Here is a 21,051-nt window from a genome sequence, read left to right on the forward strand (position 1 = left end):
TCGTGGACGGTCTCGAATGTACTCATTCCTCTTGATTTGTTCAGCGTTTGATACCCTGTTTGCTGTTCTATGAACGCCATCTTTGTTTGCCTATGATAGCCATATGAACGCGTATACCCAACTCCCAAGCCACCAGTGTTATCAATTTCAATCTATTTATATACCAAATAACGCGCCATCGTTGCGAGCAGCTCGATTCACTTCGCAACTATGTTTAGGCCATCTAGAAATTTACATTCACTGCACGACGATGTTGCACCTCCGCCAGCAGCAGTACCCATCTGGATGCCCAGAGTCGTTCATTCACCGTAGTCCGTGCTGCTCTCTGAGCTAGCCCGAGCGTGGCTCCTGGTTGCGCCTTTGCGTGGCTCCCGGTTGCGCCTTTGGGACTGAGCTCTCGCTCGGTATATATGTGCACGCTCAAGCTGCATAGTTTACCTTATTCCCACTACACCACACCCATTATTTCAACCTACATCAACTTATAGCACGAAGTACACTCGCCTGAAACTCACCGCATTCACACCAAAAGGGCCTCGGCCGTGTAGGTGGGCTATCTGCTCGACCGGCACCAGCCTCAACCGCCCCCTTATAACATTGCCGCAAGCGCTGGCCCAGACGAAGCGTACACACAAAGCCCTCAGCAGTCTACTTACAAGTACACTGGCTTCGACAAAGGAAGACCCCATTGTGCAGACCACAAGGTTGTCAAGCATCCCAGGGTTAGTTTCATCCGATACTTTCAACTCAGATCAAATGCTAAATCACTGCAGTCAAACTATGCAGTCACTCAACAAGCTCTTCCCACCCAGGATAATGGTCACAGCACCATCGTCTGTTGCGCATACGATCTCAACATCTCCAGACATCGGAAGCGTACTGCGTGCTTCTGCCACTTCGGAGGTCCACGCCGACATGATTGATGATGAAGACGACGAAGACTGCGATCATCTTGTTTATATCAAGTCGCTCGGTCCCAAGTTCCGCGGAGTCGGAGAGTTGGTCACTCATCCAAAAGCAGACGACGATGGCTTTGGCTTGCTGAAAGACATGGCTTCGTCCTCTCTGAACTCCGATTTCGACTATGAGGGTGAGTACAAAGACTACGAGTATACCCACGGGATTCTCGAAGAGATGGGCGTTGGATGCGAAGAACTGAGTGCTTGGCCATACACCCACACTTACTTCCGCACCGAGATGCCAGATGGCAGCAAGATAATCATGGCAAAGTTCCATGATGCCTATGCAAAACATTATACAGGCCGGCCAGCTTTCCAGGGTCTCAAGGTCAGCGACGAGGTTCATCAGCACTTCCTGGACCTAGCTTGCGATGTGTCCAAACACAAGCCACACTTACATCTTCTCGCAAGGAAATTCGGATCTGTTGTGGACGAAGAAGAGCCCCGTCTGAACATCGGTTGTTTTGAACATCCTCGGCAGTTCCCAGCGGTGTGGAATGAAGACTTCGACGAAATTCCTTTGCCTCTTGGAGAAGAACGTGTAGTTGTCGGACTAGTTCATTCCGGTAATCAGCGCAAAATCGTCTACGAGACGATGAAAGTGCGCAAAGATCTACCAGAAGACCCAATGGTATATTCCTCCTGCCAAAAGGGTATCGAAGCAGCTCGCGCGCTCGCCGAGTACCAGGAAGACGATGAGCAGACTCAACGGGCTACGCCAATCCCTGAAAGCGATCGGCCTTGTTTTGAAGGAGGACTACGGCTAGACGATGTACCAAAAGCAAATTGGGATTACCTTCACGATTTCCCAGGCGAGAATGATGGATTCGTTCAAGGTACCCTGGACAGACTGGAGAAGCTACGCGCTGAACCGGAACGCTATGATCAACTAGTCGCAACCGATTCCCACGAGTATGAGCCCGGCAGTATCCTTGGAGATCGGCAAGGTCTTGAAGAAAGCATGATCGTTGGACTCTGGAATGGCTTGTACCACGAAGAAGAGTGTGACACCGAGGCACTACGCGATCAGGGGCTGCTTAATCCCGAAGACGACTTTGGCGACAACCCGGAGTACCTGAAGGCGAAGAAGCTATGGTGGGAGCAGAAGATGGGCATCCGCGGCATTGAAGCTATTGTGCGGTACCATATGAAGCTCATTCGCGCACGGCGACGCCCGAATCGAGCTGCATACTTCTTGACCGAGGAAGACGATGCCATTCTGAACAAAAATTCGCCAGAATACCCAGCATCGCGTGCTAGTCCAGAGAAGGTTCCCGAAGAACATCGATTCTATGACGAGCTCCATGACAACCCACTGGATTGGACAGCAAAGTCTGAGTCCTGGATTCGGCAGTGGCGTCTCTCGGTTACCAACACCATCGCACACGACGACTTCGACGAGGAATGTCGCGAGGCTTACGATGCGCTCGTGGATTACCAGGACAGCCGCGAACCAGGCTGCGAAGCACACAAAGAGCCAGAAGAGTTTGCACGCCCGCTGCTGGCGGGGCGCCGTGTTCCTACTATGGCTGCGCTAGAGCGGAAACGCAGCGATTCGGGTGTTCAGCTAGATAACATCACTGGTCCCGTTGGCCTAAATGCTGGTTTCAATTGTGCACCCGGCAAGATTCCTGCGGCTCCTCCGCTTGTCAACCACAGCGCTTCTGTATTGAACTCTACAGCTCGCACGTCAGGCGGACTCATGGAGCATATCCTGAAGGTTCGCGATGATGAGGAAACCAACCTGGCTGACGCGATGGCTAATGCGCCTTCTCCAAAGTTCCTTAAGGCGTTCCTGGAAAAGAAGAAGAATCGCAATGCACCTTCTTCAAAATTTCTCAGGGCATTCTTGGAGAAGAAGGCCTTTGGAGGTGTTGTTAAATCCAGCATCCAAGTTCCGCCTGGCATCCTCGCCGACTATTCGGCAGTTGAGGATGAACTTTGTGATCAAGAATCAGGCATGCCATGTAACGTGATACAAAATAATGCACCCGGTCTTGTCCCTATCCAGGGACGCGTCTGGGTACGCTCATCGAACCCCGAGGTGAGCCGTGAACAAAATCGCGAACAGCAGGAGACTGCTACCCGCGATCATATGGTCATTTCTCGACCGAGAAATGATGCCGAGGACGAATTGATGCATTTACTGCATCTGCTCATCACCAAGGCTAATTCCATGCTCCGCCCCTAAGAAGGGATAAGGAGTATCCGCTAGTATTGGCCCACACGCGCGTCGAAATTAGCCACTGCACTTTCCCAGCGCAAGATGTATCCGAGCAAGACTGTGGGAGGCCTAGACGAAGGCTGGGAGAGTAGGCGTGTTCGCGCTGTAGGCGCTGAGCTCGTGAGGGGCAGGACTCAGAGCTGGAGGTTCGGAGGCGGGCTAAGCTCTGCTTCGAGCAAGAAGTAGTATCGCGAGACGTGTGCTATATCGAACATGTATATATAAGTAACTGGTTAGACGGAGGAGATTGGAGGTGTGACAGTGTGATGGACGACGCGATCGAGACGCGTTGGCTGGAGATCGCGAAGTCTCGGACATGCTAGGCAATAGAATACGAAAGTTAAATTTGCCGAGGAAGTTTGGCGCTCTGTTTTTCTTGTTTTGCTGTTGTGAGTGCATTTGCATGCGGACCGGAGTGAAGACAGAGTTGTTGCGACTGAGGTTTGGGAGGAGAGCTGAGCGTCGCGCTAGCCGAAATGAGCCACGTGATGACGTAGCGTGATTCTGCTGCTTACCCGTAGCCACAAATCAAGCCTTCTCCGCAAAGCTTGACACGCCATCTCATCTCCACTCAGTACGGGTTTGAGTGCCGGTATCTATTCATTATCTGTCTGCTTTCGCACCTTCTATGTGATGGGGCCCATCAGATATGCGCAGCCGCCCTGTGTTGGGAAATGCAGAGTCAAGTCCTACTGCCGCACCTGCCTCCATTTTCAGCTACACTGTTGGTCAATATTGAGGTCTCATCACAGGTCCTTGTTGTCTCCCGCGATGCACTCTCGTCCCGGCTCGTTCCGGCACTACATCAAAAACGCGCGGTGTGCATGGGAGCGCTTCGGGAATAGCAGATCAGACTACTGAGGATGCACTGTGAGTAAGCTAACGCAGTCAGCTCAGAAGCTCGCCGGTGGCTGCAAAGTCTTCATTGCTCAAAGTTTCAAGTTCGAAGAGCAAAGAAAGCATCTACTTCGTTTCTTTCAAAACCACAACCCACAATGCCTAGGTAGGTACCGAGTCTGTCTCCGAAGAAAGACAATGATGCAAGATTGAGAGCATTACGCGGTCACCACCGTCACGATCAACAAGATGGGGATAATTCAAGAACCGAGCAAATCAGACCCCTGTCGTGAACTCGTGGTCAGCCTCATGCTCCGCAGCCAATCTCGAACCACTAGGCCTCCGGCAGTTGGTGGACATCCCCCGGAAAAGCCAGAACCCCAGCTATAGACAAGACAATATAGCCAGAATGGGCAAGCCTGATCGGATATCTCAAGCACGATACCGTTCATCGCCGCATGCATGCCAGGGCTGCGTACCCATCACCTTACCATTCTCAATAGTCATGATGTCGCTTTAGGTGACGTATGCCTTGTGGAGTCAATGGTGAAGACATTGGGATAGTGCGATTTTACTGTGGCCTGATTGTGTATAAAAAGGACGGTAAGCTGCTCGTCTACTCTGCAGTTGCACGGTGAGTTGGTACTGCGACGAGCAATTCCTTCCCAAAATGCTCTATTCCTCATCCGCCGCGTTCCTCTACTCCCTGGCAGGTCTTGTCAATGGCCTACCTGTACCAGTACCTCAGGCGTCAGGGGTTTCTGGCGGCTCATCAGTGCCAGGCCCTGTCGATCCCTCGCAAGTCCTGAACATGCCACTACCTTCTTCGGCATCAGGCTCGTTGCGCGGTTCCGATGAGCTACAAGGGTACAACCCTTCGAACCCAGTCGACATGCAGTCTACAGTTGTCCCACCTGAGGACTTCGAACTCGCACCTGGACAGTCAGAAGACGAGGATTTGGGATTGTATATCGATCTCACGAATGTGAAGAATCCACAGCCGATCCGCGGAGGTACTACAGGGCCGACTGAACCTGGTACACGGTAGGTTCTTGAATATGCCCAAAGACAGTACTGTGGCTGATATCTCACTGCAGTACTCCAGCGTATGATCGTCTGAACAGTGACATTTACGCTCCACCCGGCTCCGATATGGGAGAAGTTAGCAATGCGAAATGGCCGTTCGGTCTCAGCCACAACCGGCACGGCCTCGCAGGAGCAGGATGGGCACGATCGCAAAACACCGATCAACTGCCCTCTTCCGTCGCCATGGCAGGAACGAACATGCGACTAAGCCCCCACGCCTACCGCGAACTCCACTGGCACAAGCAAGGAGAATGGGCATACATGTACATCCCTCCTCTATCCCAGCCATCCATCCACCCACCAAAGCTGACCAAACAACCCCCAGGCTAAACGGCAGCGTCCGCATCGCCTCCATGAACGAAGCGGGCCAAACCTTCGTCGACGACGTCCAAGAAGGCGACGTCTGGTTCTTCCCCCCAGGAATCCCGCACTCCATCCAAGCCTTCGAAAACGGCTGCGAATTCCTACTCATCTTCAACGACGGCTCCTTCAGCGAAGAAAACACCTTCCTCCTCTCCGAACTCATGCTACGGAACCCAGAATCCGTCGTAGCCAAGAACTTTCGCACCTCCGTCAAAACAGTGCAGAACATGCCTCAAGAACAACTATGGATCTTCCCCGGTACCCCCGCACCGAAGAACATCTCAGAGCAAAATGTAACGGGGCCGGCTGGCGTGATACCAAAAGAAGGCGCATACTCCTACCACTGGAGCCAGCAAGCCCCCGCCCGCGTCCCCGGCGGCACCATCAAAATCCTCGACCCCTCCACCTTCCCCATCGCACCCACCTTCTCCGCCGCCCTCATCACCGTCGAACCCGGCGCCATGCGCGAAATGCACTGGCACACCACCTCGGACGAATGGTCCTACTTTATCGCCGGCAGCGCCCGCCTCACTGTCTACGAAGCACCCGCCGCATCCCGCACATTCGACTTTACGGCTGGTGATGTCGGGTATGTGCCTGTGCCTAATGCGCATTACCTTGAGAATACGGGGAACGAGACGCTGGTTTATCTGGAGGTGTTGCAGAGTAGTCAGTATAGTGATGTTAGTGTTAATCAGTGGTTGGGGATTACGCCGAGGCAGATTGTTAAAGATCATCTTGATGTTGATGATCAGTTCTTGGATGGGTTGACGAAGGATCACGAGTTTGTTGTGCAGGGGAATAGGGATTTGGGGACGACGGATTTTACGCCGGGGGAACATGGCGGTGCCTAGTTGTGGGTGCTGGTGGTGTGCAGATAGAGCTTGGAATAGATAGTGTCTTGGAACCTTGTACCTAATCATGTAATACATGTAACCATATCCTTCCACATCGCCTCGCAATCATAGCCTATTCCACTTACTCATCTACCCCAACCTCTCCCTACACAACCCCACCGCCACATCCGCCGTCGCCCCATCAAAGAAGTCATTAAGTATCACAACAACCCCCTCCTCCCCCATCAACTTCCTCCCCACATCCCCCTTCAACAACGGCAAGATCTTATGATCACACACCGGTTTCGTAGCTAGTATCGGACTCGTACTAACATCCGAATCAAGCACACTAGCAATAATCACGTCCCTGATATTCGTTGCCGTAGCTTGACACTGCAGTAGTGTAATGGGGTGGCCTCTAGGTGGGTCTTCACACATGGACGACAGTTTTTCGACCATCGAGTCCCCGGTCAGAGTAGCATTTGCAGCATCGTCGTAATTCGAGACCTGGCCGCAGTCTTTCAGGATGATGAGCCGGGTATTCGACTCGCGGAGGTCGTGAATAGATTTGTGCATCATATCCTCCTGGTTCCCCGCTTTAAGATCCTTATCGCGAAGGATGTCATTAAGCGCATCTCGTAGTTCGTCGTCGTTAGGCCGGGGACAGTCGCCTGGCACGCCATCCCACCGGTTGTGCACAACGATGATTTCGTCTTTGTGGTCGACTAGGAAACGTGCGATGTGATCGAGCAGCACGCGATATGGCATCCCTGGTATGGCGCCGTGTTGGAAATACCAGGTATCATCCAGGGGACTGACTTTCTGCATCTGACGGTGGCATTTCGCGGGGCGGAACTCGAAGTACCGAGCCCCGATCTTGAGGATGGTGTCGAGGGTGTCTTTTTGGGTTATGGCTAGCGCGCGGATGATGTCTGGTGCGATCCGGTTTATGGCGCCGTCGCCGACTTTGTTGATGATGGTGAGGGCGTGGGGGAGACTGCGGCCGAGGACTTCTTTGATGATGCCTGTACCGGCGTTTTTGAGGAGGGCGAGGCTGCTTGACATGTTGTTCATGCCGATGTCGTGGGCGGAGGGGAGGACCATTTTGTGGAAGGGGCGGTTGGATTTGTCGGATCCTTGGGGGATGATGTCGCGCATCCAGTTCTCGTAGTTCTTTGTGACGGTGACATAGCATTGGTGTTGCTTTGGTAGCTCGGCGAGACCTGGTCCGGCGTCGTAGAATCCGTAAGAAATGACAAGGTCATTGGCGAAGATGCTGGGTGTTTGTTCCATGTTGACCATTGATCCGTCTTCTAACTTGCCTGTCATGCTGTTGATTGCAACCCATTGTTTTGTGAGCTCGCGGCCATCCTGGCGAACGATGAATTCGAAGTTGCCGGTGAACTTGAAATGGGGCAAGTTGGATGACTCTACTTCGAGATGATCGTGGAGGAACTGGTGTTGGTCGCCTCTTTTGACATTGCCCTTTGGTACCGTGTACTCAACCTCGACTCCATCCACCGCGATGTAGGTGAAACATCTTACACCCTTGGAAGGCATTTCCAACTCCTGTTCTTCTCTTTCAAACTGTCTCGTAAATGTATCGTTCGCACTAGATCAGTCCCAACCTTAGCGGGTCTATACCGGGGGGATCAGAGATGTGCAGCATTTTGAGCTAGGGAAGCGGGGCATCATCTCATATAGCACAACAGCGGGCGATCCGTCAGCCACGCGTTTTCAGCTCTGTCTAGACTCTACGGGTCGTTAGCGGTGGCTTAGCTGTGGTGTTGAAGTGGGGGAAGTCGCTGGGCGCACCAATTAGGCCCAGCAGCCATGGCACGCTACTCGGGCCGACGCCAACCTTGTAGAGCTGGTAGCTCATTGACGACTATTTTTGTAGTTATAGAAAAAGTCTGGGTTCAGCAGATCAGAAAACGGGGAGCTTTCGTTCTTTTGGCTGCACATCACTAATGGCGGTCCCGTGCATGATGACTGTTGAGCTACCCTGAACCTCTGCCGGCCATAGGTATTACAAGGTGGTTTTTTGCCTTTGATTTGATGAAGTCAATCAAATGAACATTGAGTTCAGACGTATCAAGGATACGCTGACTTGTTGTGACGGTATCGACACGAACGACAGGAGAATCCCGTATAATTGTCATAACGTCGATACAGTTTGACGCCTCTGCCAATAAGCCAAGGGTAGCATCGTATGTATATCCATCTCATGGCCGACCGGAATGAGCCTAAACGGAACATTGAGATCTCGAAGTTCACCTGAAACTGGGTACAGGTTAGGACTAAGCCGTCTTCTCTTGCCGCCAAGCGAGAATGCAGATGTCTTCAGGCTATTTTCAGATGCACAGGTGAAGGAGCAAGGCCATAATGTTCACCAGCTTTTACCGGCAAACCGGGCACCGCGGGCCGTTGTTCGCCAGATATGCAGGCGAAGATGCACCTTTCTGTTGGATCTGCATCGCCGGCATGGAAGTATATGCACCGAGAGGGCGGAAGACCCAATAATGTTCAGACGGAGCAGCTAAGCGGGCTGTAAGAGAGTCGAGATGAAACAAGCTATGTGTTTCAGTGCTGGTGGGTGATGCGTGGATGCTGGCAGGAGGTGTTGGTGGGGCAATGAGCTGTTGCCCCTCACCCCAGGGCTCTCGTTGCGAGTACCTCCCTTCTAGAACAAGTAGCTCCATACCGCCTGTTGTCATTAGTGTGAGCTGTCCCCAATTGATTTCCTGCCATTCCACCATCTAATTCCCAATTGCAGTCCGAGCAATCAATCAAACCCGCAAACAAGCCGCTTCGAGTTATACAATAGATACCCCACCATCACCTCGAGCTACAGCAACAACACATCGTCATCATGGTCGACCGTGCGAACCGCCCATCAGCGCTGAACGCGCCTACCGCGTCCGCACCCGGCCCCCAGGTCGACATTGTCGGAGAGGGCGGCAGCCAGAAGGTCGTCGCGAGACTGCCGTCCGGTGAGAGCGTCGAGGTGCTGCTCTTTGGAGCCACAGTTACTAGCTGGAAGAGCAGCGGCGGAAAGACTGAGAACCTCTGGTTGAGCGATGCGGCCGATCTGACTGGCAAGAAGCCTGTACGCGGTGGTATCCCCGTCGTATTCCCCGTCTTCGGTCCTCCTCCCAAGGAGGGACACGCCACTTCGTCGCTTCCACAACACGGTTTCGCGCGTGGATCGCGCTGGGAGTACATGGGCAAGTCGACTGCGGAGGATGCTCTCGACTCCAACTCGGTCAAGCTCGACTTTGGCCTCGACCGCCAGTCGCTCAGCGAAGAGTCGCGCAAGGCGTGGCCGCTGGACTTCGGCCTCGTATACAGCGTCACACTGAGCAAGGACAGCCTACAGGCCGTTCTCACTGTCCGAAACGAGGGCGAGGAGAGCTTCGAGTTCCAGTTCCTGCTCCACACCTACTTCAGGATTCAGGACGTGTCCAAGATCGCCATCACCGGCCTGTCTGGCACCGAGTACGTCGACAAGGTCCTCAACGCCTCTACCCACACCCAGAGCGACAACCAGCTCAAGATCACCGGCGAGACAGATCGCGTCTACAAGGACATCAAGCAGGACACCACATCGATCACCGAAGACGGCAAGCCTCGCTTTGACGTCATCCGCGACAACGTCAAGGACACCGTGACGTGGAACCCGTGGATCGAGAAGGCAAAGGCCATGGGCGACTTCTCACCAGACGACGGCTACAAGAACATGGTCTGCGTCGAGATCGGTGCCGTGGACGGCTGGCAGAGGCTGGAGAAGGGCGAGGTCTGGGAGGGTGGTATGTTGGTCAAGAGCCACTTGTAGGAGACAAGAGCACGCCAACTTAGGAAAACCCTGAACAGCCTGGAGTCTACGTTGACGTTGGGTCACCTACTTTGCAAGTTTTTGTCTTGATGTAGTCTGCAGACCTGTTCAGGTTTTTCTTGTATGAGGCGGGAGGGGGATGAAACTGTGCATGGATCCGGTTTACTGATAGCCTGGAGACTGCCTAGGTAGAGCACCTGAAAATAATGATGAGTCTGGCCAGTCATTGTTGGTATGCACTTGCTATGAGACGGTGACAGACCCTTGCCAGCTGGGACGCCCTTGCCGTTCCACTCTCCCCACCAAAACCTGCGCGCCGTCCAAACAACACACGACACCATGACAACAGTCAGCGCTACCTGAGGAACACGGTCATGCCACTTCTACAAGACAGTCGCGAGGCCGTTCGCTACCCCTTCTGCTATCCGCTGTGGGCTATCGACTAAGGTCCCTGCCTATACCGCGCCTTGTAGCTTCCCCGCACCGCACGAGGTGGTACGACCGCACATATCACATTCACATTTTCCATATTGAAGGCAGTTACGTCAGCTCGGTTGTTTACGTGGGCGACACGCTGCAGACCGCTGTCAAAGACGTTGCGCGCCCTTCCCAAGCCGACACCCATACGACTGGGCCGACGGTCGCAAGTCGCGCCAAAACATGTCGCTGATTCCCTACGCCCCGGCTGAGTCGCGGGAGATTGTGCTGTAGGTTCCTATGAGGATATACCATGCGACAACAATGACATGGTGCTAACGAACATCACAGGCGTCATGGTTCTGCTGTTGTCGTCTACGACCAGCGCTCGAAACAACTTTCCCTCCGCGATGCCTCCCACGCGACTGATATCGGCTCTACGTCATGTCCATACTGTCACCGATCCTACCGCGAACCATCACCCCATGACGAACACGACAGCGACGCGGAGGAACATACTGCGCCTGGCATACCCACCGAAAATGGCTTCGTCAATCCCGCATACTTCCAAATGCTGCGCCGGAGTCAGCCAGGGTCAACAGAAGGATCGCGACCATCTTCACCACATAAACAACTGGCGCCTGCCCCTTTGCGCATGGCTAGCTTCGACCCGCCAGAAGGTTCTGAGTTTGTGGGAAGCACACCGATCCAGCCAGCTAGAAGCCAGGGTATATCTGCCAGAGCCTTCAGTCCCAACTACTTCAAGGACTTCTTCATAGAAGAGCGGGAGCTGGGCAGAGGAGGCAAGGGTGTGGTCTTGCTGGTGCAGCATATCCTGGACGGCGTGCACCTGGGCAAGTTCGCATGCAAGCGCGTGCCAGTCGGCGACGATCACGAATGGCTGGAGAAGGTTTTGATCGAAGTGCAACTACTGCAGACCCTGTCGCACGAGAACCTGGTATCATATCGGCATGTATGGCTGGAGGACTACCAGATATCCAGTTTCGGTCCAAGTGTACCATGCGCGTTCATATTGCAACAGTACTGCAACGCCGGCGATCTCCACGATTATATTCTAGACTCAATGAAGACGTCTGTCACCAAGGAGCAGATGAAAGAGCGACTCAGGAGGAGATCCAAGGGCCAGCTGGAAGATCCAGAGGACGTGCATGGACCGCGTCGCATGCACTTTGAAGAGATCATATCCTTCTTCAAGGACATCACATCCGGCTTGAGCCATCTTCACGCCAACGGGTACATACATCGAGACCTGAAGCCTAGCAACTGCTTGCTCCATCGTACTGGCCGTAAGATTAAAGTCCTCGTCAGCGATTTCGGCGAAGTTCAGTCCGCGAATACAGCGAGGAATTCGACAGGGGCAACTGGAACCATCTCATACTGCGCCCCTGAAGTGCTGCGTCAAGAGCGACCTGGAGGTGCTTTTGGCAACTTCACAACCAAGTCTGACATCTTTTCGCTCGGTATGATCGTCTACTTCATGTGTTTTGCACGACTGCCATATCGAAACGCGGACGGTATCGATGAGGACAACGAGGACCTAGATCAGTTGAGGGCTGAGATCTCGACTTGGGCTGGTATCGACGACGAACAGCGGGTGCGGTCAGACTTGCCCGAAAAGCTATACAGATCGCTCAAGACACTTCTCGCTATCAACCCAGATGAACGTCCAGGTGCAGAGGAAATTCTAAATGTCCTGAAATCACCACTGGTATTTGACGAGTACAACGCATACGCAGGCCCATCGGGTCTAGATGAGTTCAGTCCTCGCATATCGCGAGCCGACACGCCTAGTCCGTCTCCTAACCAGGGAAACAAAAAGCGTACTTCCATCAACTACACAAGACCAGGTCGATCGCATCTCAGCGCAACTGTCATGGACCGCTCGCCTAGTCCGCCACGTCCGCAGCCGATGAGGAGGCAGTCATCTGAGGATGGGGCGGTGATCCTAAGGAGGAAATTAGAGTTTCCGCCGCCGCCTTCCGGAGGGAGAACGCCATCACCGCAGCGTCTCATGCTCCCCCCGCCACCGCCTGCGAGTGCATCATCAAGACTGTACAGACTGTCAAGGAACCCCATTGCCATTAGCACTACCAAGACTTTGTTGTTCTGCGCAAAGGCTTATAGTTTGCTATCGCCTTGTCAGCCGTTTGCGGCGGATCCACGCGTCCTGTACCCGTTGTTGTGCATAGCATCACTCGACTTTTTGCATGCGGGTATATCCATCAGGGGAAGACCAGTCGATTTGGGTGGGTTAGGCCGCTCAGTGATACTTCTGCTGGCGCACATGATGATGGTGGGTGTTCTGTGGAGATGGAATCGACTTTGCGCAGGTCGAAGTGTTGCATGGGATGGCATGTAACGGATGTTTGGGAACGGAGTATGGTTCTGACAGATCTGATTTATGATACCTCTATAGCACTGATACAAAGTAACGAAATCATCATAACAATACTTCTGAACGTCGCAGTTGGGTGCAGTGCCTTTCAATCCGAGTTGTTCGACGCGCCGCGCACGTTATGACGGGCGTCGGTGGCTGGGTGGGGCCAGGGTTCGTTAGCTTTGTTTTGGAGTAAACACGCTGACCCGCTTCGTCTTCAACACTCATCGCACTTTCCACTACAACGCGCCCCAAGACACCCCATCATACTTGGGCTGGAATTATTCTTGGAGGTAATGATATAACTTCAGTAGCCTTTACGAAGTATCTTTCTCATACCCTATTCACGTGTTTACCACGCGACGCGACCCTCGACAAGCTGCCCGCCGCAGCCTCACAATTTCGACATGCAGTCGTCTCCTCCCACAAGTGACGGGAAAGCGCGCGCTATTCGAGAACTATCACGCAGCCTCAGCCACAGCCCCAGGAATATCACCTCGCCATCACCACCACCGAGTGACTCGAATCCCACGCAGCGCTCGGGCTTCGGCACCAACACGTCTCAGTTCTTTGACGACCCGGACATTCTCATGTCCACACAGCACAACATTGGCGAAGACACCAACACACTCCCAGCATACCCGCATATTCGATCAACAGCCAAGAAGATGAACACTTGGGCACCGTTCCGCTCCCAACAGGTCCAGCCGGATACATCCATGGTAAACAAGGAGTTCGGCGACTTTGACCACAGCATATCCGACGAGGAGAGCATGGCCGTCGAGCAGGCGCGCGGTAACCGCAGCAACCGCGGTACTCCCAGCAAGATGAGCTCTCAGTTTAACAGCCTTTACGACATCACACCCCCCACCAACCGGTCGCGCAAGTCATACCAGGCAGAGACTGGCAGCCTTCGACGCGACGCGGCGATCCGACGCGCCTCACGCAACGACCTCGATACTGCATCGCCGCGTCCTGCAAGCAAGCGCAACTCCCCCGCCCTCTCTACAAAGGAAGACCGCAAGCGCACTTCTCTCGCACAGCTGCACGCGAAGCTATCAGAGGACGAGTCATCATTCATGGAGCACCGGCCACCAACACTGACCATGGACTCGGCCAAGAACACGCGCTGGGGTAACAGGAGCCGACAGACATCCCTCCAAACTGACGGCAACGTCGACCAGCCGCAATCAAAAGCTACTTCTCGCTCCAGGCCGGCTACAGCACAAAACGCGACTGCGCAGTCGTTTATTCTACCCGACATCCCTAACCTTACCGAGCTTGTCTCTGGCGTCTTCGACGATGGCACACCAGTCTTTTCCAAGACCGCACCCTCAAGATCACGCTTCGCTGCTCCTCCATACGGTGGTCGCCGACCATCGCATATTCCCATCGACGGCGCGCCCATCCCCGACGAAGAGAAGGCCATCTTTGCTGCCCTCCAGCAGTTACAGGAGAAGATTGCAGACATGGAGCGTGAGCGTGAGGAGAAGGACAAGAAGATGGATGAGCAGGAATTGGAGCTGATCGAGCTGAGAGCGACCACACAAGCTCAAGAGAAGCTGCGACGAAGCGATAGCGCGCAGGACTCTGATGCTGGCGGAAAGAGCGGCTGGAAGGTCGAGAAGACGCGTAAGTTGCTGCAGAACATAGAATAGTATGACTTTACTGACAATGGCTAGGTCTTGACGCGACAGTACAAACCCTCCGAACCAAGCTCGATCGCGCCGACCGCAAATTCGCTGTACTCGAAATCGAGAAGAAGCGTCTAAGTACCGAACGCGACAACATGGCGAACCAGCTGGGTGTCGCATTCCAGACCTGCGAAGAACTGAAGACCGAGAAGAACGCATTGAGCCACGAGAACGAGCAGCTCCGCCAGGAGATTGACAACCTTCGCGGACAACTCGAGCAAGACCAGTCACACCACCGCGAAGAGACAACTCAGCTTCGTCAGCAGTTCGACCAAGCCGCAAACGCCACTCAGAGGGAGAACGCCAACTTACATGCTGAATTGGCTCGCGTACGCGCTCAACAGGACGAGAACACCCAGCAGTTGACTCGTAGGGATATGGAACTGCGAAAAGCGCGTCAAGAGCATGCTGAGTATGCCCGTTTGAAGTCCGACCACGAGTCGCTCAAGGCTCAATTGGCAGAATTCAAGGCCAAGCGCGAAGAGGAGGCTCAGCGCTGGTCTCGACAAGAAGCTTCCTTGCGAGCTCAGGTTGGCCGACGCGACGACACCATTCGACACTTCGAGGATATGACACAGGAACGTACCAATGAAGCTATGCGTCTGGACAATGAGAACCTTCGAAACGAGCTTCGCGAATTGCAAGCCCAGCAAGATGAGGAGAACGAGGAGTGGGCCAGGAAGGAGGCAGAATTGCAGCGAAAGATTCGCCAGCGTGAGAATGCTCGAAAGGCTAGGGACATCGAGCAGCACTTTGACGATACCACCGGTCCTGTTGCGAGAACTCGGGATACAGAGCACATCTTTGAAGACACTCTGCAACGCAAGCCTAGCTATCGCCGCGAAGACACACGTACGCGCATCAGGAACCGTGTCCAGCAGGAAGTCCGCAACAGTAAGGTCGCTGGAGTACCAAACCAAGAGAGCCCGCGGAAGTCGTTCACCGGACATTCGCGATTCTCAACGCGTAGCGTGTCGGCACCTATTCCCGCTGACAAGCACGCCCGCGCCGAGAGTGATGTGGAGTCGACGACAGATCTGTCTCTTGCACCCCGCGCAACTCTTCGCATCTCACGAAACCCCACTCTAACGAGGCAGACCACGACCGTTCAGCCTCCTGCCGACCTGAGTCTAACAGAGTTGAGCTTCTTCCCTCAGGGAGAGATTGCTAGGCTTCGACGATCTCTGGAAGAACAGCGAGCTGCTGAGCGCCATGGTGCTTCATCTGCTAGAACTGAAGAGCCAGTCCGGGAGGATACCGTTCGATCGCAGCGCCAAACTCGCGAAGACACCGTCAGGTCAGTCGCCTCCGCTAAGAGCGAACGACGACCCTCCCTTGTGCGCAAATCGTCACTCAAGGACACTACTCAGCGCACGACCAACACCCACTTCGAGGAAGACACTGGCAACATGTCGAACATGGACGCCGACGCTGAAGCCACTCAAACGAAGCAGTCAGCCATCGATGCGTCCATGCTCAGCAACACCAGCCGCAGACGCCGCAGCGCTCCCACGGAAATGACATCCGCCTTCATCCTCCCCGACATCAAGCTCAGCTCCACCAACCAAACCACCACATCCCGCAAGCCCATCAACAAAGACCACGACAACGACAACTGCACCGTATGCCGCCGCGAAGGCTACACCACCGCCACGGGTCCCCTCCGCGTCCCCAAACTCGTCTCTGTCTCCACGCGCACAGCCGACGAACCCGACGCCACCCTCCGACCCGCACAATCCCCACGCGAAGCCCTCGCCCTCGTCGTCAAAGGCCTACAAGACGAGCGCGTCCACCTCTGGGCCGAGCTCGCCGTCCAAGCCGCCCTCCTCGAGCAGCACGACCCCAGCTTGGGTAAGCGCCGCCGCGACGCCCTCAACGCCTCGATCCAAGACCTGCACCGCCGTCTCGAATGGCTAGACATGCAGATCTACCGTCTCCACGACGTGCTCGAAGGCCAAAAAGCTGATGAGTTGACCGAAGCGGAATTCGACGACCTTACACAAGAAGTCCTTGTTCAACAGTCTGAACAAGAGCAGGACGATGGAGGAAACACGGAGAAATCGGTGCCTACTGGTGGAAAGAAGAAGGCGAAGAAAGTTACTATTCGCAGCTTTGTCGATGAGGATGAGGATGAGAGTGTGGAGCTCAGGCGTAGTGCGGCGCAACAGGATCACGGGGCGGAGGAGAGTGGTGATGAGACGCATGAACTTCCTTGGGAGGGGTTTGGTGAGGAGAGTATGGAGGGGGATGTTAGTTTTAATGCGCTGGAGGGGTGGAGGGCTAGTGTGCATTGAGTTTGTTGTGTGTGAGAGATATAGGAGGGTTGGCTTTGAGTATTCTGTTTGATGAAAAGTAGGGTTGGGTGATGCATTAGGGTGTTTTCTTTGGATATGGGTTGGTTGGATTGGGACTTGCATTGTTATTGGGCATTGGGTATGGGCGTTTCTTTCTTTTCTGTTTTGAGTATGCGGATGGCGGTCGGGTTCTTTCTTTTCCTTACCTTCTTGGTTACTCCTCTTCTTCTCTCGTTGGCATTGCGGCTCTTCTTGTAGACTGCCAGTCGCTCGGCATCTGGCTCGGTATTCATGTTTCAGTCCTTTCGGTTTGAGACCTCGACTCACCCTCTTTGGGTTTGAGTTGGTCTCGCTGGAACGATAGGGATATGGCTTCGTGTACATCGCTGGTGTATTGGAAGCGTCAAGAACGGGTCATAGGGTCAACAATGGATCATCCGGATCAGTCTGGATATGAAGAATTGGATACATCGTCTCATTAGTCTTGATTGAAGCATTCACGTGTTCTTGCATCCACGAATGCCTCTTTTCATTAGGTCTTCCTTGACTCATTCCTCGCCCCAGACCGACATGCTCGTAGTTGTGCAAACGCTTGCGGTGTGTACAATCTCCTACTAAGATTTCTAAGGTGACCGACTCCTCTGCCGTCGTATACGCAGACCCCTTGGCATATCTCCCCCAAACGCACCAGTAGCCTGCCATATGCTCGGTCCAGCCTTCCTAGCTTGCTCATGTGTTGGTTCGCCGTCTTCGGAAGCCTCATCTTTTGAGTCTTCCTCAATCTCTTCCACAGTGACGGGCTGGAAATGGGTCCTTGCGCTGATATCCTTTATAGGTTGCGTACTGGGCTCTGTGGGGTTGCTTTCGCCCATCTCGCGACGTGGGTTCAATGGAGATAATGGGGTCTTGCTGCTGCTTCGCGTCTGTTGCGTGACTGGACCTGGACCCGTTCTCCCTTTCGTTCTATCATTGATGGGCTTGAGCGGCTCTGTGAGCCTGAGCGGCTTGAATCGCTCGAGATGCATTCTGTCAGTCAGGATGGATAGATCCATATGCGGCCCCCATTCCGAAGGAACATATCCTTGCGGGCTGCTCTGGGGCTCAGGAGATGTTGGAGGAGATTCTGCCGCTGACGCACCCTGGTGCGAAGGCTGCGTGGATTGTGTTCGAATAGTAGCAGTGGATTGAGATGTCTGCGATGAGTCGTGACGGGGTGAGCTAGATCCCTTCCTGGAACGCGGTGATGAACGAGGTGGTCTATTGCCATCTTTGTCTAGAGGTAGAATTCGATCAACGTATTTAGTCACCGACTCCGAGAATGCCAGTAGTTGTGTGGTCTGCTCAGCCGGCTTAGTACGTTGGTTCTGCTTCTCGAATGTTGAGACCTTAATCGAAGCTTCTCTGAGGTTTTCAAGTAGTTCGACCTGCTGGAGTTCGCGTCCGTCTCTGTTTAGAGTCAGCATCATTGGCTATCTGATGCGGCCTTCAACTATACCTGATGCTTTGTATGACCTTTGTCCGCTTCTCCACCGGCATGCCAAATTCTTGTTCCATCTCCTTTCTTTGTTGAGTAGTGAGTACTGACTTGAGGTACACAAGTTGTTCGTCTAGCAATTCCATATTGCAGACATTCGTAAACCCGTTCATGCTTTGTCTCGCTACGCTAAGTGAGGCACGTAGGTATTCTAGATAGCTCTTGCTACGGTACCAATCGTAATGGGCGCGGGCGACTTGGTAAGCGGTATGCTGGTAGATAGGATCTGTAGACAGTGCGTCCACAGTGTATGATAGTTGCTCAAAATCTTCTATAGCTGCTTCAGTCCATTCGGCTAAACGTTTCTGGGCTGACAGGACAAGTTTTGTCTGTTTCTTTCTGGTCGAGCAGGCGTTGTAGAATTCGAAAGAGAGAGCTGTGAATATGCTCATCTCGTTGACTAATTCTTCGAGTTCGCGTCGCGCAAATTTGACTGATCTGGCTCCGTCACGGAGTACGCGGCCGAATTGGAGAATGACCGGGCCCAGGGTGACCGCTGCTGCTATAGTACCAAAGATCTCCGCCATGATTGAAGGCGAAAAGTTATTCAGAGAGATTGCTTCAACCAACTTAGAGGGAGCCAGAAAACTGGAAATTCAAATTCTGAAGGAAACGCCAGTATGGTCAAACACAACATGGTCTTTTGATGGGCGCAGCAACGACTCGGCAGCGCAGAAGGGAGGAGAACTCGACAGAACCATTCGAACGTGCATATTGACCGGTGAACTGTTGGCTTTATTGAGCCTGCATGGCTCTGCCAACCAGCGGCTAATGGCAGTCACCATCTTGGACATATGCATGCAGGGCAGGCGGGGTAGCGACCTCGCCACTCTGCCGGCGCACTGAGGCAGACTTGGAGCACTGCGCTTATCATATCGAATATGCGGCATTGAGTTGTGAAGGACGTGTGGGGGTACGGCATGAAGGTGTTGGGCATGGTTCATCCACCGAATCGTCGCGTGGGTGCGCGGCACTGCGAGGGTGATGGAAGCGTCGCTGCGAGCCTTGCTGTCGGCCTTGCATCGCTTGGGGAATACTGTGTACCGATGTTTTGAGATGAGTGAAGGAGGTAGGAAAGAGGAAGGCGGAATTCGCAAGGTCAGTGTCTGGGTTAGTGCCTTGGCAGCCCATGTAAGGAAGGCGCTCCCACATACATCACACCCACGGAGAAGATTTGAGATTCAAGTCTCGATTGATACTACTCAGAGCCCTCGGCCCAAGCAGATCGCCACACAAGGTAGCCTACGTATGACCGAACCTCTCATATCCGAACCTAGGAAATCCACCAGTGCTCCTCCAGTAAAAGGAAAAGGGTATCATCCATCTCAGTCCTCCATCCGTAACGCCGTCGTAAAAGTCGTAAGGGATCCAAGCACGAACCCCAGATCCAGACCCATAATCCGTCATCAACATCCCCATATTCTGTCCGTTTGACCGAAGAGAAGCGCAACTCACAAGCAACAGAACTGATCCATATCCCACCATCGCCATAACCAGCACGTACAACCGACTCCCGCTCGCCTCCCAGAATAGAACTGAAAAAAGCGACGAAAAGCGCATGCGTAGAAAAATGACTGGCAGAACGCTGAAGAGAGACATGTAGGAAGAAAAACTTACTGTGGATCGATCGCGTCGCATCTTGGAAACCAGCAAACAGCGATCCAGCACACAGCTCTTGTCTAGTTGAGACTCCCGTCATCCTTTCCCCTTGGATTAGCTCTTCACAGGTACCTCTGCTCCCTGTCGCCGCGCATCCTGAGGATGGGGCGCTCTGAGACAGGCTTCTGGCGAGGTTTGTAGATCTTTCGACCAGTGACGACAGCGATCGCGTTCGGGTTTGAGAGCTTGCGCTTGGCGGCATCGTCGTCACCGCTGTCGACGGCCCACTTGTTCGAGCGCTTCCTGGAACTGTCTCGCTTGGGGACCGTGATGTTGGAGCCGGGAGGACTGGGCAAGACGTACTGCTCTTCGACCGATTTGCCCTTGCCCTTAGGGCGATTGAACATGCGAATCGGGCTTGCAGACATGGTCATGGCAGCGGGTGGCTCGCGGCCAAGGGGTGTCATAGGAGAAGGCGTGCGCTGTGAGTCGGGGAGAAGGCGCGTCAGGCGCGAGCCACTGAACGAGAGAGGCGAGCCAGTGGGACTGGACTTGACCATGCGACGGTTGGTGGGCGTAGTGAACGCGTTGTCGTCAGGCTCAGGGCTGACCTCGTTGCGGACGGCACCGGTACTGGTGTTAGCAGCTAGTAGCAGTAGACCACAGGATGCGTTTGGTTACCATGATAGTTGAGACCTTGATAACTTGCGGTACCACGATCATTCTGCGGGCGAGGTACAGTGGGGAGACCAGTGCCCGGAGCCGAATTGCGTCGGTTGCTGTCGGCATGACGGCCATTCCGACCCAGGTACCCAGTTGAGCGCCTTGAGTTAGTTGGAGCTCCAATGCTGGTGACACCTACTCCGGTGTTGGTGTTGAGTGCCGGACGTTCCCTAGCACGCTTGTCGTGGCGACTGGCTGCCTCGTTGTGAGACACCATCTTGACCTTGACCTGACTCTATCAATTTAGCACAC

General features: G+C 53.9%; 7 protein-coding genes across 7 annotated transcripts; 4 read left to right on the plus strand and 3 right to left on the minus strand.

Moving 5' to 3' along the window:
- Nucleotides 1–915: 915 nt before the first annotated feature.
- Nucleotides 916–3,150, plus strand: J4E85_000832 (uncharacterized protein; the record flags this gene model as incomplete). The annotated part of the gene is made up of 2 exons (XM_051465121.1): nt 916–1,590; nt 1,612–3,150. 2 exons carry the CDS (start codon nt 916–918, stop codon nt 3,148–3,150), a joined length of 2,214 nt encoding a protein of 737 aa, XP_051331642.1.
- Nucleotides 3,151–4,690: 1,540 nt separating this feature from the next.
- On the plus strand, nt 4,691–6,323 carry J4E85_000833 (uncharacterized protein; the record flags this gene model as incomplete). The annotated part of the gene is made up of 3 exons (XM_051465122.1): nt 4,691–5,064; nt 5,118–5,369; nt 5,432–6,323. 3 exons carry the CDS (start codon nt 4,691–4,693, stop codon nt 6,321–6,323), a joined length of 1,518 nt encoding a protein of 505 aa, XP_051331643.1.
- A 132-nt stretch (nt 6,324–6,455) lies between these two features.
- On the minus strand, nt 6,456–7,865 carry J4E85_000834 (uncharacterized protein; the record flags this gene model as incomplete). Its single annotated transcript, XM_051465123.1, has 1 exon — nt 6,456–7,865. One exon carries the CDS (start codon nt 7,863–7,865, stop codon nt 6,456–6,458), a length of 1,410 nt encoding a protein of 469 aa, XP_051331644.1.
- Nucleotides 7,866–9,177: 1,312 nt separating this feature from the next.
- J4E85_000835 (uncharacterized protein) lies at nt 9,178–10,140 on the plus strand (the record flags this gene model as incomplete). The annotated part of the gene is made up of 1 exon (XM_051465124.1): nt 9,178–10,140. One exon carries the CDS (start codon nt 9,178–9,180, stop codon nt 10,138–10,140), a length of 963 nt encoding a protein of 320 aa, XP_051331645.1.
- A 660-nt stretch (nt 10,141–10,800) lies between these two features.
- J4E85_000836 (uncharacterized protein) lies at nt 10,801–16,943 on the plus strand (the record flags this gene model as incomplete). The annotated part of the gene is made up of 4 exons (XM_051465125.1): nt 10,801–10,847; nt 10,909–12,630; nt 13,443–14,587; nt 14,638–16,943. 4 exons carry the CDS (start codon nt 10,801–10,803, stop codon nt 16,941–16,943), a joined length of 5,220 nt encoding a protein of 1,739 aa, XP_051331646.1.
- A 623-nt stretch (nt 16,944–17,566) lies between these two features.
- On the minus strand, nt 17,567–19,004 carry J4E85_000837 (uncharacterized protein; the record flags this gene model as incomplete). Its single annotated transcript, XM_051465126.1, has 2 exons — nt 17,567–18,389; nt 18,439–19,004. 2 exons carry the CDS (start codon nt 19,002–19,004, stop codon nt 17,567–17,569), a joined length of 1,389 nt encoding a protein of 462 aa, XP_051331647.1.
- A 1,194-nt stretch (nt 19,005–20,198) lies between these two features.
- Nucleotides 20,199–20,865, minus strand: J4E85_000838 (uncharacterized protein; the record flags this gene model as incomplete). Its single annotated transcript, XM_051465127.1, has 2 exons — nt 20,199–20,709; nt 20,738–20,865. 2 exons carry the CDS (start codon nt 20,863–20,865, stop codon nt 20,199–20,201), a joined length of 639 nt encoding a protein of 212 aa, XP_051331648.1.
- Nucleotides 20,866–21,051: the final 186 nt, after the last annotated feature.

The sequence above is a fragment of the Alternaria conjuncta genome (genome assembly GCF_024043145.1).
Source record: "Alternaria conjuncta strain BMP 0040 chromosome Unknown scaffold_1, whole genome shotgun sequence".
In the NCBI taxonomy this organism is placed as follows: Eukaryota; Fungi; Ascomycota; class Dothideomycetes; order Pleosporales; family Pleosporaceae; genus Alternaria; species Alternaria conjuncta.